General features: G+C 35.9%; 1 protein-coding gene across 1 annotated transcript in view; it reads left to right on the forward strand.

Moving 5' to 3' along the window:
• LOC100373808 (glutamate receptor ionotropic, NMDA 3A-like) overlaps nucleotides 1-19,946 on the forward strand; it is a 93,479-nt gene that overhangs the window by 65,848 nt on the left and 7,685 nt on the right. The window contains exons 2-5 of the mRNA XM_002734059.3: nucleotides 14,588-15,171; nucleotides 15,448-16,528; nucleotides 18,441-18,586; nucleotides 18,806-19,064. Of these exons, the coding sequence (XP_002734105.3) occupies nucleotides 14,588-15,171; nucleotides 15,448-16,528; nucleotides 18,441-18,586; nucleotides 18,806-19,064 (2,070 nt within the window). The remainder of the gene's footprint in view (nucleotides 1-14,587; nucleotides 15,172-15,447; nucleotides 16,529-18,440; nucleotides 18,587-18,805; nucleotides 19,065-19,946) is intronic.

Below are 19,946 nucleotides of genomic sequence, written 5' to 3' on the forward strand. Positions count from 1 at the left end.
ATCACTACCCATCTATATCAGGCGTAGACAGTTAACAGTTTGTATCCACGACCGAGTTCTACATTATCGCCTTTTCTTCGTACCGCAACCCAGCATACGTCTGTTTAATCATTAAGCATTGCGTGATCCAATTAGCGCTGTTACAATTTACATGCAGTCGTCGATTTGGACAATGCTTCTTTGTCTTGAGAAAAAGAAAATATACAAAAACGTCCATCTCGATGATTGGCTAATTCCCTGGCGCATTTCACATCATTTTGAAACATCAGATATTTCCAATGAGCCGTGGCCGTGTAATGCATATATACTGCATGGTTAAAAGCGGAATCGTCGAAGGCCCTGTAAATGTCATGATTCATGTCTTTCGTTTGAGCGACCATACTTCAGCATTAAAAACATAATGTAGTACAAAATATACGTTGTAAAATGACATAAATGTTGGGCATAAAATCGAAGCATGTAGCAAAATAGTTTCATGTGAGTGAATAATTATGTATTTATCACACAAACTCAGGCATGCTATATAAAATAGACGAAGAACACTATAAACATTGTTCACTGAACAGTAATAACTCACCACAACAAATGCACTGTGTTATGTGAAGTTGATATTTTTCATTTGATGTTAATCATACTTATTCGCCATTCATCGGTTATATTCGATGTCAGTTCCTTTTACTGTAAGTTCCTCTGGGAACATATTCTGTGAAATTTGACCACCCGCTGTTTTGGAATTGACAAATTTCTTGGGGCAAACTATACAATCCCGGAATATATATTTCAAGTGCGCACACCGTAATAGTCCGTAATCCTACAATGGGGAGAAAGAGTAAGCTAATGATTCAGGTAAACGAATATTGATAATAACAGTATCCATGCATATCATCGGTTTACGATAACATAAATGTGAGGTTACAATCTCCAAGACTTGATTCATATTAGAAGTATGTATTTATCTGTCACTTTTAAGCGACGATGTGTATTCTACTTCATAGGCGAGTAAACCGCATGAACGTAATCATTATGAAGTGCAAACTAAATATAAAAATTGCATACTGTTTGTAAAATGCTTATATAAATATATGTCACATCATTCGGTCAAGACACATATTACGAAGTCATCAGAGTTAATCGTTTTAGCAATTTCGTCCTCGGCAAAAAACAAAACTACTCATCCGGTGTTCGTGGTTTTGATATTGCTATTTAATTTATAAAATAGCGAGCTACATTGAATTCTGCTGGTTGGGTTATTTTTTCCTTAACAGTAAACCACATTTCTATATAAAACGAAATGAAAGATGCAAGCTAGATACCTGGCCATATTTTTTGAGAGGTAATCTTTTGTCGTATATCAATTTCTATTTGCGCAAGCTATGATAGTGACAAAATGTCCGCCATCTATTGAAATATAACAATAATTGCCTCGACAAATAGACCGATAAACCAAAAATGTATTCAAATCCACTTATTTATTTTGAGTGTGGTACAACTTATTACAAAATGTAAACATGCACACGTTTCAATAATGAGTATGTGTTGATATGGGGCTGAATAAATGAACAATCATATACAACTTGTATTGGTTGTAAAAATTGCTATAGTGTGTTTATGCTGTACTGTATATCGCTGTATTTTACAGTTCCGCTCTGCTTAAAAAGACGGAGGTTTGTGAGTACAAGTCTAACGGGTAATTGGGATGCTAATGGTGTATTGTAATGGCCTTACACAATATTTGCAACTTATTTCTCATGTCGTTTTTGTACGCAATTCTCACTTTGCTTCAATAAAAAATATTCCCAATAAACTAGCTAACATTATTGTGAAGTTTATGCGCGACCCTTGTAGGCCAACGTAGACCCCAAAACACTAAATTAGACCATATTTACACAGTAATAGAAATATTAATGTAAAAACAATGATGACACGCCAGTATGACGAATCGATCGTCCGATAGTCTTTATAACATAAATAAGAATTTACAAGCAACCCCTAGTCGATAGTTAGATTAAACGTGACAGCACGCTTCATATAACTTGATAACCGCTCATTGATTGGAAATACTTAATTAAACACTGCATACAAAACCGCGGGTAGATCTGGACGTATAGGAGTCAAGATATTATAATTTCACAATTCGCTGTATGTTCTTCATGTTATTCCACAACACAAGGAATAACCTATATCATAACTAATTTACTTTAGCGGCCCCTTGTGATTATTTCCCGAGGCACTGTATTATATATGATATTTTCTGTTATACAGGATGTATGCACTTCAGCTTGAGCCATAACTATATGTTATTTTACTAACAACAATTGAACGCGGTGTATGGTACGTCGACGTAGTAAACATCGGCAGAAAAAAAACGTCGTATCATAATTAAATATTCAATTGATGGATGAACGGGCACTTGTAATATAACATATATTATACAATAAAATTGAGCAATGCAATCGTAAACAAACATAACATTTTATGAAATACGACATGTAAATACATTTACAATTCTCCCTACTAGTATACGCGTTCAATGTCACCCATGCGTTTCTGGATGATTTAAATTAACTCGGCGTGTCACGAGTTTGTCGAAGACACTCTGTCATGGTAACGACACGGAGACGGCAAAATCAAAGATGGCGGCGAGCCGGATGATGGGAGCTTGTATTTCGTTCTAACGTGTCTTGCTTGATAACGGATTAGGTTTATAAATATATCGAGGCACATCTGACACGGAATGAAACGGTAGCATGCATTATGGATGATTTGTGCAACAGATTTGTGAGGATTTTGATATTATAATAAAATATGGTTATGGGTAAAGAATATTGTGATGCCTCGCCATCTTATAATATGCGTTTAAAAATGCATTTATTCACAGTTACGTTAAAGTATGTCTGAATTCCCCATATTTGAATTGCTTTGAATTTATGTTACAGTCAATGTTAACAATGCATACGTTTTACAGTGGGAGGGAAATAGCAATTGGTAGTAACATGCCTTTCTTTTTTGTGTCCGCATCTGTATCCACGTTTTTCGAGACACGGGCACTTTTATTCCAATTTGCAAGTTTAAGGTAGCATAGGGATGAATAAAAGATTCTGCGCATGTGTCAGTTTCACCTGGAAATAATATCTTACACGACCAACATTTCCCTAGAGATAGATGTCGCAAAAGTAATAATGCGCATGCGTGCACTAATATTCTGTTGTTGAGGAAATTGTTGTTAGTGCATCAAAGTTATACATGTTTACAGCAACGCAATACGCAATCTACATTGGGTCTTTAACTATACAGTTGTGGGACTAAAACAAATTAACACTGCAATAAATATATCTGTTTTTTATGCAGAAAAATACAGTATTTTTACAAAGTAAAATCACATTTATTAATGTTATTGTTCATACATGAGTTGTTGAACACACTGCATAATTTGTAATTTCATTCTTACAATCATAATTCAAGAGAAATAAAAGGCAAAAATATAAAGAATACAACAAATTATTTTTTTTTCAGTAATATCCATGTATAATCGGTAATTGTGAAAATTATTTATGGTACATGGAAACACATTTCGGTATTATATTATTCTTATATAAATTTCTGAATTATCTCGTCAAAATCATTTTGCCCAAAACGAAAGAATTTCACAATATTGAAAACGAAACGTCTTTATTGTAGTGTTCAGTGCTGGGGCAATTACCTGTATTTATCGAATAAATTGTCACTTACAATTCGCGGTGCTTGTTATAATTGTTGCCAGCAGAAAAACTGTTGCATTGTGTAATTAAAGAGTTGTGAATAGTTTACACGAAACGATTAAATTAATGTAATCGAAATAGGATCACTTGTTCCTTCAAATGTAGGGCAGACCTCACATGATCACAAGCGGTAATTCTACTGACGTATTAATTTACAAAACACTCAAAACACAAGAAAAGCAATTCAGAATTACAATCAATTTTATCATTTAATTCTCGTACAATCTCGTAACATGAGTTTTTCACATTGCATATTGCTGTTCTAAATGATTTACCGAATAAATAAAACATATAAATGGACCGAATACAAACACAATCTGCAATCTATCTGAAAATGGGTTTGCCTGGCATGCAATGATTCAGGATGAGTATCTTAAGCAAACACCTACACATGCTTAATAACAGATACAAATACTCCACACAGGGCAGCTTTTTCGGCAATAACAAACTCAAAAACAATTATTTGTTTCTATTTTTCTAGCGTGCAACATATTGTAAATTGTCGATAGAATAACCATCAACCTCTTCACTGTAAACACGTCATATTTGTGTCGATCAGACAGTGCATTTTGCCTACCTCTCTCCAATTATTACGTTATATTTGAAACAAAATATATACAAATGATAATATCGCAACCCGGCAAAGCCCTTGGCATCGTTTAATTAATTCAAGTTGAACTTGCCCTTCATATTAACCTCTTCAATATATGTGGCTCTGTTCGTCATAAAGCGTATGGTTTGAGGAATATCAAATATCCACTCAAGTAAATGGCTGAGGGCGAAACAATTTGATTCAACAACACTGTCAGCGATACTCCCTAGTGGTATGTGGCCAGACTCGCTGTAAGCTTGAATATTCATCAGCAATTCACATACATACGTCACCATTATGTATAAAGGAAATTGCGTTACGGATGGGTACATTCAGCTGACCTATTCAAGGTTAATAGCCAGTAACGTGAAAATGTAACAGGTTTGCCAATTAAAGTAGACCGGAAAGAAAAACAGAAACCAATCTATGCAATTCAAAATGATCGCTTCTAGCAGTTATTAAATTTTATAATGCGTGTTTAAAATTCATGTGTCTTAAAACAACTACATGAAACCTGACACAACAAAATACAACATGATTGTCTATTGTGGATTGGGGGCAATTCATTGGCGAACATGTGTCGTCCGTTTTAAGTTGAGTCCCGACAGGGGGCATATTCACTTTACATTACACACTCCAAGTATATACACTTGGACCACTAACATTGATTCATTTCATTTCGTGTGTTTTTACGCGAATTAAGTGTGTGAATAAAATAATGACCACACACGGTAGATATATAACCATCAGCATTGTTGTATTCCTAGCCATGCACCAATTGGATTCCTTTCAAAATAGTTTCATGAGCAAAACAGAATATCCACAACATTCTGTTACTGACTTTGTTTACATCTACACATTAAGGAGATTCCGAGCTAATGACAGATTTTTTTTATTAACTCATTTCATCGGGGCAAAAAATGGTGTCACTTGAACATTTTTAAAGAAATAAGAGAAATATCAGCCCAATTTGCATTTAAATATTTGTTTTTTTTTCATTAGTGACATTTTTTCATTGCTAGGTGGCATGAACTAAAATTGCATATGTCATTAATGATATGAATCCTACTATTGGTACAAATTAAAAAAATACAATTAATTTAATGAGTTTCAAGAGTGACACTGTTTTTCATTACTTTAAATGAGAAAATATCTTCAAAACGCACTCAACATATGCCCAGTAACATGCGCAGTAGCACAACATTTGAAGTTGATTGGGAGTCACTTAATCACCATAATAATAAAATAAAGAGAGTGTTCACACAAAACACTCTTTAAATCCACGTACATCAGTATGTATTTACGTGCCACTGGGAGTGTTACTTTACAATGAAAACGTGACTTTAATTTCTAAGTTCATCTTACTGAGAAGAACGCACATAGGACACGACTGAACTTATGCAGTGCTCGTCTCCTCATCTCAAACGACGTGCTGAAAAAACAGTATCTCGCCAATTTTAGTATCAATGTAGTATTCCTGTACCAATCCAATGTACCAGATTATAATGAACACACAAAAACAAAATAGAGAGACCTATTCACGTGTTTTTATACCACGAAATCTTCAACCATTTGTTCGTTCGGTTTTTGTATCTTTTAAAATGTCGTCCTTTATTTTGACCAATTTAGTTTTCAAGTTTAACGACGTGAATAAAACATGATTTTCTTATTTTGCAAAATTACGTCAAAGGACATCGGTTAAATCGATTTAGATATTGTTTCGCCAAGCTCCAAGCAAAATTAGGAGATGAATTGAAAGTAACAAGGAATCGCGTGGTTGTGGTGGATTCTGGGAATTCCGGGTAGCGAAACGGCATCAAGTTGTATGTAATGTAATAAAATGTATTTGTGCGCACTCGCTCTGACTATTCATTCAATTCCATGTAGTTAACATAATATTCGTTTGTTACTGTGCAACTGTCATGCCTAATTCTTAATGAAACACATCAGAAACCAACTTTAGCCGCCTTCATTTTGTTGTATTTTTGTAAAAAAAATCAAATATATTTCGTCATTGACTATCTTTATGGTGTAATATGTTTGAAGCGTCTTGGTTCGTACATGTTCTCTGTTCCTCAAGGTTATATACACGTACTTTTGAAGCATTCAAGCATTTTTGATTTTGACCTCTAACCATGGTAATGTGTACTAATTCTGAAAGCTAACAAATACATAGTTTACATGTTTTTATTATATAAAAATAATTTGCGAGTTTACGCATCAACATAATGTTCCCCCTTGCACAATATAATGCACTGACATTCGTTTTGCACTAATTTGTTAAGTTATGTTTATTTATTTATTTATTTATTTATTTATTTATTTATTTATTTATTTATTTATTTATTTATTTATTTATTTATTTATTTATTTATTTATTTATTTATTTATTTATTTATTTATTTATTTATTTATTTATTTATTTATTTATTTATTTATTTATTTATTTATTTATTTATTTATTTATTTATTTATTTATTTATTTATTTATTTATTTATTTATTTATTTATTTATTTATTTATTTATTTATTTATTTATTTATTTATTTATTTATTTATTTATTTATTTATTTATTTATTTATTTATTTATTTATTTATTTATTTATTTATTTATTTATTTATTTATTTATTTATTTATTTATTTATTTATTTATTTATTTATTTATTTATTTATTTATTTATTTATTTATTTATTTATTTATTTATTTATTGTGGCAACCATTTTAAATCATGCAGAAGTTACAGGTAGAAATACCCGTACATAAATAAATCAATTATAAGTGGAAAAACACATTTCCTAAGACACAAATAATTACATAAATCTGTTGTCCAAATGCCAAGTAATGTTGGACGACAATTTATTAACACATACCCTACGGTAAAACAGCATACTTCAGTGAGTAGACTTAGTGCTCGCCATGCGTTAAATGGTGAAATATCTTGTTTCAGCATTTCATACGAGAGTCTCGGTAGCATCATTCGTTCCAAATATATCATTCTATTAACAATTTTAGGGAATATAAGTATTGACACTTTACTGTAGAAGTCGCAATTTACGTTTGGATTACACTTTCATCATGGCAGACATGGACGGAGTTTTTTATTTGTTCTTTGATGTAATAGTTTGCATGCGCCTCAGATTCACCTTTATATGGAGGTCATTTGACAGTAAACGTTGATAAAAACACACCTCCTCGAAAAAAACTAAGTTAGGTTGCCTATTTGATGAAACTAAGCATTAATAAAAAACACACCCCTCGAAAAAACTAAGTTAGATTGCCTATTTGATGAAAATGACGTAAGCAAAATTAAATATATATTCATTTTCAGTAGGTCTAAATTTAAGTCGGCTGTTAAGAGCATCACTCTTAGAGACCCTACAGACTCTGTTTACTGGCTTTCTTTACAATATTATGACGAAACTGAAACTGTAAACTGAAATCGAGGATAAACGCACCCGTGAACGCCTTTATAACACGTACTTTCGGAATCAGTACCCTCAAATCGACCAGAAAAAATTAGTCTAGCACATTTCTTCGCAAAATGACCCTCTTCCTTACGGGGGGTGTTTTGCGATAATTTGACGACAACGAAAACTGAAATCTATGCTAACGTAAACGCAGTCGTAAACGAGTCGTAAACGCGTGAATAACGTGCATTTTCGGAATCAGGCTAGCATCCCCAATTTTATTCGCCGGATGTCGCCTCCTTCTTGTCGTTCTACTCTGTTACGGCCTTCCGACCTCGACAACTACAACCATGGCAGACGCCTTAAAAACGCCTTAATCATGACCGATTATATTAGCAACATTTGACGTCTTGGCGTTTCATTACTCTTCCTAACACTGACGTCATTGGCCTATAACCCTGACAGTGACCCTAGAATTAAACGTGGCCCCAATCACGAGCATTGTTCTAAAGGGTAGCATTCAGAGTTGCGGTAATTACATTACTAATTCTTTGCAATATATGTACAGTATACGAATCAGTTGCAACTGGCGCTTCACATTTAAACGGGAAAATTGACAATGTGCAGACGATAATTGGAACGTCGGGGTATCATTTCTGTCGGCAGGAATACTCCCTAGGTTCACGTGAATTTGTAACTTATAAACTATGCACATTAACAATGCTGTTGTAATAGAAAATTTACCATTTATTCAGATCTAACTAACGTAGTAAAACGGGGGATAGCCGTAAATTGATTCACAATGAAGTTAACACAAATGTATCCACCCGGTCCATCCTTGAATGTGTGTGTTTTTTTTCATGATATCCCTGGCCCGTTGCTCAGTCAAAATGCAGCGTTTATTATACAACCGATTCGACGTACAAAACGCATTCAACGAAATTCCCTACACGAATCATTACTCATCAATTAGATACATCGAATGAAATGGAAGTACTGAAGAAGAAGAAATCGCCTTCGAATGTGTTGTAAATGATTACGCAACTAAATTCAATCTTATATAAATTATCTAAGACCACGCATGCATAATTTCTACATTCGTGTTTTTATTGTGTCACGACACACCATATTTTTTCCACAAAAGCCGTTATTTTTTTCGGGGACCGTTCGTTCACTCTTTATTTGGGAACATGTGTGAAAGAGAAGACATTTCGAGGATTTTTCCCAAATTGGAAATGTAATAACCTCGACAATAGATTGTAACTGCTTTCGGTTCACCATTAGATGGTGACTTTCTTATCATACCATAAAGTACATGACAGAACGATGTATTTGTCGAATTTGACCTTGCTTATTATGCAATCATGTCGGAAAAATACCGCGACAGAATATCCTCTTATAAAAAACACGCACGAAACACGTGGTCGGTGAAAGCTATATTCCAAAAGTTTCCGGTTAAATATACCTACCCCCTGGTCATTAGCAATATGATGCCGAGAATATGTTTTAGTTGATTCCTCGTGGTTTTACGTCCGACGTGTTGCACTTGCCCAGCGTCATCATCGTCGGGGATTTCAAACTTCAATGAAACGCACGTTAAATCCAGCAAGCACAAACAAGTATCACACAAGTACAGAGTTAAACATAGTGGGTTCTCAAATAAATGAGCACAAGATGGTAACGCTGCATAAGGCGCAATTTAATAAGTGTGGTATTTCGTCTTATATGTTTTATTAACATTTAACCCTTAAATATAATAGATAGCATTTCTCAAAGCAAACTCTACCAATATTGCTATTAAAATACATCCGTCAAAACAGCTGTATAAGACACGTAACACGGATGCGTTACAAATCCCGCTGTGGAGGTCATGTGGGTCGGTATAACCAAGTGAAACACAAATAACTCACTAGAACGCTGATTATCCATACACCAGGTAGCGCGACTTAACGTAAGTGGCGCAATTCCGCGCTTGTACAAAGCACGGATCGATCACGCATGTTAGCATTTCTTTGATGTACCTGACAGATCCCTGCATAATTAGATCCCTGAATGTGGGATGAGTGTATCTCGTCCTTTACTATACAGCTAATCGGTATACCTAAAACTTTGTCAACACAGCATAAAAACAGGTATCCAGATAAATGACATAACATGTTTCATAGATGAATCTGAGATTATTTAGACCAAGCATGGTAAAAAGATACTGAACATCTAAACCATTTAGCCGTTCATTAGATGTGTTCCATGCCCAAAAGGTTTCATTGGGATTTCAGATTTACTGTAAATCGCGTAAATTAAATTATTTTCTCTAACAAAATTGTTTCTTCATATGCTATTTTAATTGTATAGTTTTCACTGGTCTTGGATTAGCTATTAAAGACCCATTTTTTGTAAGGATCGAACATGATAGCGTAAAAATTATTCTAGAATGGAACACCCCAGCATGGGACGCATATCAAACACGACGCTGTGCAACGACCACCGCTATTAATAGTAATTCGACAACTACTCCCGTAATAGATGACCGTTGAATTGTCATCTGCCAATCGTGATAGATCGGCACATCGTTGAAGATCTTTTGCATGTGGGTACAAGTGTAAAACAACTTCAAAATGGCAAAACGAAAACGCGTGTTCAGGAAATACTGTAAAACATGTCTTTTTCGCGAATTTAGCGAGAGAACTAATTCGCTAATTTAAGATGTCGCTAATGACTTCATTATAAATTCAAAATGGCGGCCAAACAACGTCTTTTTCTCCACGCACACACACTTTGTAAAAAACACAGAAAACGTAATAATCTGGTGCGCTTCTTTATTACACTTTAATGTTTTTCTTTGGTTTTTATGGAGGTGATAACTGCACATTTGTTTTGCGCGGCGACAGACAAATATTGTTAAAACAGGAAATCAAAAACGACAAGATAGATTCGCTAAATCAACATTTCGCTATAACGTCATTTTACCACAACTACCTAAAATAGTACGTCGCTTTTTTCAACATTTTTACAGCATTTCACTTCGTATGTAAACATTAATTCAAAAATTATTTTTCAAATGAGATATGAATCACAAAAAGGAATTTGGTTATTATTCTTGAAATAACGTAATTATGTACTATGCTTGATATTATTAAACAAATGTACGACCACAATGAGAGTAACACAAATCATGCGTCCCACAAACCTAATTATTCAATGTTGAATCAAGTAAATAACAATTTGAAGCGAGCTGAACGATCGCTAATTTCGTGATGGCTAAATCGCAAAGTTCTTGTCGTTTATCCTGTTTATTTGTCTGGCCGACAAAATCGAATGTATGAAAACTGGTACAGTATGTGTACGTTCATGTTAACCGTAATAACAAACAGACGTGCGCGACAACTGCTACCAGGACAATTAGTAAAAATAATGCCAAGGAGACATAGGCTACAGCCTGCATGTCATATTCATGAAATAACAATGCCCTGCTGAGCCTATTACACAATCACCACCGAATATGGGTATTCCGCTCAGCAAGCGGCAACAATTTAGGATTTGTTGCTATATAATACAGACAGAAATGAAAGATTCGTTCTAGATATCCAGTTTAGAAGGACAGAAAGTACTAGAAATGTTTATGTGTATAGGTAATTGAGTTATTGAAAAATAAATGAAGGATTGAAAAATGTATATTATGTTCTCGATATGACACATTGTGACATCAGGTCACGTCATAGACGTAATCCGCGATTTCATAATATTGTCGTTTTCCTAACCCCGCCGTTGTTAACGTGTGAGTGCTGACGGAGAAAAGCACGCCAAGTAACAAGGTCGTCGTCCTTTCATAAAAGACTACATTACTAAAGTAACGTTAGTATTGCATACCAATATCGTTATTTTTATTCAATTTCCCCTTCAGTTATACTATCATATGTCAAATCAGTACAGTGTTGTGCTATCTAAATTATATACACGCGACAGTAACTTGAACTACTACTGTGTGTGACTTCTGATTAACATGCGTTTAAACCATATTCACAGAGGTGCATGGTTTGATCTCTATTTTAGCATTTAAATCCAATCAATTTAGAGCAGACCTATTCAAAATAATAAAAAATATGCTGCATTCATGCCTTATTGGAATTTTGATGGACTTTACCACTGTCATTACAGTCATATTGTATCGACGATTTAGTGACTAATTTTCGACAAGGAAACGTCTACAGAGTCCTCGGGCGAGATTACATCTCATGGGCAGCATTTTGCAGTTTATTGTGCGCAGACACGTGTCAGTACACGATACAGGACACGTTCACACAGTCCTCGGGTAAGGATATAGCCCATACTGGTATATACAATTCCGTATGAGTGATACAAGGTAGTCTAATGTTTTCTCGGACGAGGACACAGCTCATTTCTCAGTTAAATGCGTGCTACAATAAAATACGCATCTATAGGTTCCTAGGACGAGAATACATCTTATATGTTGCGTTTCTCTGTTAAATTAAAAACGATACAAGAAACATCGAACCTACCGAAACAAATATAAGTTGCCATTTGATCCTCTGAACGGTGAACTCGACTTTTGTCAACACCGTTCATATTTTTTTTTTATTTTCCTCGCAGGGAATAAATTATTAAGCACGACTGTGTAGCAAACAGTGTATGATGTTAGCATATCTGGCGTGTTGAGAGTGGATACAAATAAATTGATAATCTACCAAATTAGGTCAACAATCTTTACCTCACTAATCGATAGATGGCGCCCTTTTAGTTGGCAGCTCCTGTCTCCCCTCGAACATCGTGCGATTATTGCCGTCTGAAATTACCAGTTGTATTTTAGTTGAACCCAATCAACTATTACGGAGAATAATCCCCATTACTTTTAACAAAGGTCATCCTAGGTCGAATTAATATCGCGGTTCTGTGTGAACAGTTAAACATATGGTTTCATGAATCGCGGAATAAATTCATTCACAATAAGCTAATATATTTTGTGTCGCATTGTTTTTTGTTGTTAGTTTATTTCGTTTTCCACGTCCATCCACGTCTGAGGCCCATAACACGCACAGTATTTGTTATTATACAGGTGGATCCCCAGTCCCATGAGATGCGGCAGTGCTGTGAGTTACCACATGTGACCAAATGCAACTCGTGTGTTAATGAACAATTCGCCCCTTGTTGTACTCAGTCTAAAGACAACCGCATTTTTGTACTTGCTGATGTGTTTAGGAAGTTCAACCAATTTCCTTTCCGACTCTAACGGACATCGACGTGCATCGACCCCAGTTAGTTTATAATCAATAACAAATAAAATAATCCCGTTAATATTCTGCGAACAAAAGATGACACACTTACAATAAATGAATGAAACACAGACTTGCAAATATTGGCCATCGTATTCTATATTTCAACATTTGCTACGATTTTTAAACGTACTAGTAAGTCATGATGACTATCAAATTTACATGCATGTTAGTATGCAAATGCACATTTCTATATTTACTGTCTGAAAATCACGCAGATGGCATGGACTAACATGTTTTAACATATTGTGCCTGGGGACAGTTTCCGACATTGAATATCACTATTGTCTCAATTTTGTATGTTAAAATTGTGTGTGCATGAGAATTCTATGTTTTTGTCACAAAAATATATTCAATAATTGGCACTACGGCAATGTGATGCGAAAACCAGAGCCGGTCAAACACTACAGCACCGGCGGCCGAACAAATACGCTTAGTAAATGTACCCAATATTCGGGTCAGGTGGGAAACGGATCTCGACTACTGGTTTGGGCCTCCTCATTAAGTATGTGGTACACTGGTTTTATTGGACCGATGTATCGGTGTTTGAGTCGCATATGCGGCACACTGGCTAAATGCGTGCATTCATCTGAATTAATTGCAGCTGCGAGGTGGTGAGATGGTTTCTCTCTGTTAATACCGACGCACCGTCTTACCGAGTTTATAGCCAGGAAAAAATCATGGAAAACCAATTATATACTGAATCGGAAAACATTTATTGCAATCTCAATCAATAGTGCTTTCGGCGGTGTCCCATTCACACTTAACTTGCTGGTAGGAAATGCTTTATTTGATCAGCGATGGTTAAGAGGTTAAAAGCGTTAACATATTCAGATATGTGGAAAAATATGTCACCTTTTGAAAACAGGAAAACACTGATAATTGCTATGCAATTTTGAATTTGATTCAGTCTGTATCGTTTATGACATATTCTCGCATTTAAATGATTAGGCAGTAGAGTAGATTGTATGCTGACGGAAGTGACGTAACGGTCTGAGTTGGATATGCTGAGACGTGTTTAGACCAATAATATGATGAGCGGTAACGGATTGTATGTGATGTTATGTGACCCGAAGGAAAAGGGCCCGAAAAATGCACAATGCGTACACAATATGTTAATAACTTTAACGAGGTTATGACGTAGACGTATATTATGAATATTATTTCAAGGTGTAATTATTAATATAAAGTATTTATTATGAAACACAGGAATCACGTATATTCAGTCTTGATCCCCACTCTGTCTATATTGTGGTTATTTGAAGACTGTACAGGCTTTCTATCATACTAAGCTGGTCACCGAATTTAATAAGTGTCTCCATTTTTACACTATTAGCCGGCGTGAGCGTTGGCAAGCCTAAATATGTTTTGACTGTATTCAGCGCCACCAGTGGCTGTTCCCGGTTCCATACGTCCAGTAAACCCTATACACTAGAAAACACATATATTCACTGAGGACCTCTTTCTCCCACGTAACGCCCAGGCGTCCACGTGCCTTGTTTTCTTCGTGTCTAACTGTTATTATTACCTTTATTGCAGGAACTTCATCCTACGTTCCTTCGTATGGAACCCCCACTAGCTATGCAGAGCCACCCCGTAGTCGACATACTGAAAAGGAATAACTGGTACAAGTTTTCAATAATTTACGATGACGACCCGGATGGGCTCTCTTTCATTCGAGAACTTTGGAGGCTTACGGACGACGAGGAGTGGGAAATCGAAGCTTTCATTAAAATACCAATGGAGTACGCTGGTAATATTTCATCTAGACTAACAATGCTGACGCAACTGAACTCCAAAGTTATAGTACTTCAAGTGTCGCCACAGGAAGCAGCCAGAATTTTCCGTATCGCGGAGAATGTCGGGATGCTCAGCGCCGGTTATGCGTGGATTTTGACGGGGATGTTGACCATGACCGACCCTACATATTTTCCAGTTGGATTAATAGCAGTTAACAATTCGGCGAGTACAAGTACAGCAGTTAGTATCAAAAACTCAGTGCGCCTCGTTGCAAAAGCTATGCAGAAAATGGTCAGTGAGTCTACTGTCGCCATTCCATCGCCCCCGGATACATGCTGGAGACAAGATAAAGATAAATGGCTTCACGGTCACAAGTTCTTTAGGTAACGTTGTATTATTTGTGAAATAATAACACCAACAATCAGTGTAAGACACAAAAACACTGTTGTTTATTTTTCCCGATAGAACAACGCCTTTGTTTGACTTTGTGGGCTATATTCAGAAAACAAAATGTTGACCCATGTGGGATATTTTTCCTCAAAATAGTGCCCCATTTGGTGGCATGTCGATCCATATACAGGTTTGCATTAAATAAAACCGTATCGTTTTATAAACGTGTTATGTACGTACTGCTACCACTTTGCTCTCTTTTTCATCAGATATTTAAAAGAAGCCGTGCTCAAAAGACCGGAGGGTATGGTTTCCTTTAACAGCAGGGGAGACATTAACGAAGCACAGTATGATATACTCAATTTGCGTATGGGTGAAGACTTGACTAAAACATGGGTCAATGTGGGGTCGTGGACTATGGATGATCTCAATATCAACTCCATATTATGGCCTGGGCAAACGGAGATCATGCCAAACCTGGCGTCAGAGAGACGAAAACTCCGTGTTGTGACAATCTTGGAGGAGCCGTTCTTGTTCATTAGCGAGTTAGAGGGTGACAGTAGGGAATGCTATAGTGGCGGGCTGTGCCTGGGGTTGTCATTACACCCAAGTGGCGCTCGGACAACTCGTAAAGACGTCATTGACGCATTTGAGCACTGGAGAAGCCATGGGACATTCTCCAACAATATGACAGATGATATGCCACGTTACGCCGAGTATTGCTGTACTGGGATGGCCTACGATGTTCTGGAGATGCTGAGTCGTGATATGAACTTCGATTACGATTTGTATATCGTTGCCGACGGTAATTTTGGGTCGATTGATAAAGGCGAATGGAATGGAATGGTAGGAGATTTAATAAACGGTGCGGCCGAAATGGCTGTCGGGTCCTTCAGCATAAACTCAGCAAGAAGTCAAGTCATCGATTTCTCAGCGCCGTTTTATTACACCAGTTTGGGCATAGTTACAGCTCGCCGTAAAGGAACGGCCGCGATCGGCTCGTTTATGGAGCCTTTGGAGTGGACTATGTGGCTTGGTATTTTCATAACTTTACACGCAACTGCTTTTTTCACAACTATCTTTGAGTGGCATAGTCCTTATGGCCTGACACCTCGAGGACGCAATCGACCTAGAGTATTTAGTTTTCCGTCCGCGTTGACGTTGTGCTGGTCAATTCTCTTCTCACATACTGTACCGACTAAGTCGCCAAAGTGCTGGGCTAGTCGGTTTCTCATAAACCTGTGGGCAATATTTTCATTGGTTTTCATCGCTAGTTATACAGCCAATTTAGCTGCCTTCATGGTGGGAGAAAAACAACCTAATGAAATATCAGGTATTAACGACCCAAAGGTAAGAATACGTTGTCGTTAATAATGGAGATGAACAGGTACAACAATTAGCCTTGACTGCGTGTTTAAAATGAACAAACGTAAATACACCATTACACAATAATGACGTTAATTAATAATTGCAATAATTACATAAAATACTCAAAAACCTCCAATCGAATGTCAGTTTGGGATTATGATTTGCAAAAACGTCAGACTTGACACTGTTTTCCCGAAGATATTTAACTATTTTTTGGATAAGGCAATTTATTTGAACTTTGATATATTCTTTTAACTTTTTGACTTCAAGATGTTTCCAATTATTGCTTATGGCGCCAAAGGTGGGATTTCAGACAACATGGTAGCCTTAATCTAATACATCGCTAATTGTTTGTGCTCTGGTTTAGTGGGGAATAAACTTAATCTTTCTAAACACATCAAAGTTTTGCATTAAGCATTGGGTGAAACTCACTAAATGGCATGTAGCTATACAGCATTGTGTAGTCAGGGCAAATAAATATGGAATAATATTCAAAACATATAGTGTAAAACCAAGCAGCGGATAACATGACTATATTCATTGAAATGTTAATTACTTCAAAATTGGTTCACTAACGTATGTATTCTTGCTAAATTTGATAATTATCGAGATTTAAAAACTCGTCTGTAGCGTGAAAAGTATCATACGTCAGTCAAATATTCGCCCACGGGGTATCACTATCATGCTTTCGCTGGCCAACACACTGTTTACCAGATGTGCCTGAAATGGTAAAGAGTGAATACCATATTTTACCAGTCAGATCAGTTAGTTCACTCAGAATGTTAGGCGACGTACATGCCTAATTGGAAAAGAAAAGAAATACAGCAGGTATGGTTGCTATATACAATTATAATGAAGCTCCTACATTAGTGCAGTTTTGCTTTTAATATATTAGGCACGAAATTTACTAAAATTATGAATGACATCGAAAAACGAAATGGATATTTCTAGTTTAAGTTGGGCATTACAATGGAACACAAGTAGAAATTGACATTCACATTTTTACAAGCATTACGCATTTTAACATGAATATATTCCTTTTTATATTGTTTTAATGCGGGTGCATATTCCCAGTCTGCCATGACTACCTGATTTACTATGTCAAATTTGCATATATACTTCTCTACAACGTTGTTACAACTGTAGTGAAAACATGTCTTGCCATGTTATTGGTAGCATACTGTCTTAAACGCCCCAAATCATAACACCCGGGCACTCACACGCGAATTTAGTGAAATTAACACAATTGTGCTTTACGTCGTTAAATCATGACCCATTACTATAGCAATATGGAAAAACTTGTTTATTAAGTAAACTACCAATACCGATGCCGTACAACGATGACTTGTTTGTATATCAAGTAAAGCTGACATCGGTAATAGGTCGTGCTTCTTTTGACTAGGCGTATTTTTCATATTTTAAGTAAACCTATTCCCCTTAAATGGTACTATCAATATTGCCCTGGTGGAGCACGTGGCATTACTATTGTCATTCAACACTTCCAATAAAATAATTCATAATAGTTTTGTAGAAAAACGTACATTTTCGATAATCATGTTGCAATATAAACACAGGCAAATTACGATCATATAAACACGCAACTTGGGTTCTAACTGACGATTACAGTAATTTAAAATGCGCCCCACGGTAAACAAGCACGCATGTCATTAACGGTTCCTTAAAAGGCCGTGTAGTGAACGCAGACCGGAAGTAACAATAGACAGCATGCCAAAATATATGTCCCCACAATCAAAACGGACCGACGTAATTTTAAAATTCAAACAAATTTACGATTTCAAAAATAGGAATTTCAATTTACTTTATCTGTAATACAGAAATGGCTGCACAAATTCAGCCTCATATTTTAATCTTTACCATGTATTTTTGTCACCAGTTACAACAGCAATCCAAGGGCTTCCGTGCTGCTACAATAGCTAGCAGCAGTCCTGAGTCATTTCTCACTCGCAGTTATCCAGCTTTAGCAAGCAAGATAGCCAAGTATGCAGTGGCCAATACATCACATGGTGTCGACAAACTTAGGTAAATAACCAATTTTACACATCCCAAGTGTGCTGATATAACCCCAAAATTGCCGTTACGAACACATTTACATTCGACAGATGCTAACTTGAGCTAGCCGATCCAGAGTACACTAATTAAAACATAAAAATGTCTAAGTATTTTGAATAGAGCCTACATTGAATAGTTTGTTGAAAATGATTTATTCTCACCGAAAATATCACCATATTTACTCGATAGAAATCGTCAGCTCGAAGCGTTTATATGGGACTCCGCTATATTAGAATACACGATATCTTCCGACCCAAAATGTGAGCTGCAATTAGTTGGTAAACCATTCGCCAGTGAAGGTTACGGGATTGGATTACCTAAAAACTCACCACTCACGAGTGAGGTATCGTTGCACATATATAAATATTCAAGTGCCGGTTACCTGGAACAGTTGCAAAGACAATGGTATAACCGGGTCGGATGTTCTAAAAAACAAGGATTAGTCGGGGTAAGTTATTTTCATGATACTACCAGTAATTCACAAACATTCACTGAACATACGCCACCCACTTATGAATGAATGAAATGAAAATATGTAACGTTTATGGTAAAATTAGACTTTCATTCATTCATTCATTCACCCATCCATCCATTTTGTGTTCCTGGACTTGCAAATTCTTTCGATGAGTATACTGTTATTTTTACTTTGTTATTTCATCCAGCCATCTTATCACTTGGATAAAACTAAAAAAACATTCCTTCATCCATCCATCGCATTCATAAAACATTCATTCATCCATTTATTCATAGACTACAGATAAGTAACGAGACTGGTTTTTGACATCCACCAGACATAGCAATTTTATTTTCTGATATAACAATCCACATGAGAATATTTTGAAGCATGAATATAAAAGATACCAAGTATGATAAGCATCAAATTAACGAATATTTTTACTGATTTGGTGACAGCTGCGGTTTATGTAAAGATAAGATCTTTTCACTGGCACTAGTTACGTCACTTGCTGTGCATGTCAATGAATATAGTAATCACGTCAGCGACAGTCCTTCAACAATTTGAACAGACATATCGATTACAATAACCACATGCGCCAGTGAAATCAACAACCATACTTCACGGAGAAAAGTCTGAGACCACCAACAATGGACATCAAACAAACACATGTCTGGCACATATTGCACATGGCCAGTGTTGGACACTAAATATTTGAATGCATACATGTATAGGAGGTCTGTCAATGTATGTCATTATAGAGTTACGCTGTATGCGTTTCAAAATTAAGTCTTGTCACATGATGCCAAGAATTTCTAGTAGACAAAAAGTAATATAACATATATCAAAATTGCGTTAGATGTTGCATTCCAATCA

This window comes from Saccoglossus kowalevskii, chromosome 9 (assembly GCF_978046115.1).
Source record: "Saccoglossus kowalevskii chromosome 9, keSacKowa6.1, whole genome shotgun sequence".
In the NCBI taxonomy this organism is placed as follows: Eukaryota; Metazoa; Hemichordata; class Enteropneusta; family Harrimaniidae; genus Saccoglossus; species Saccoglossus kowalevskii.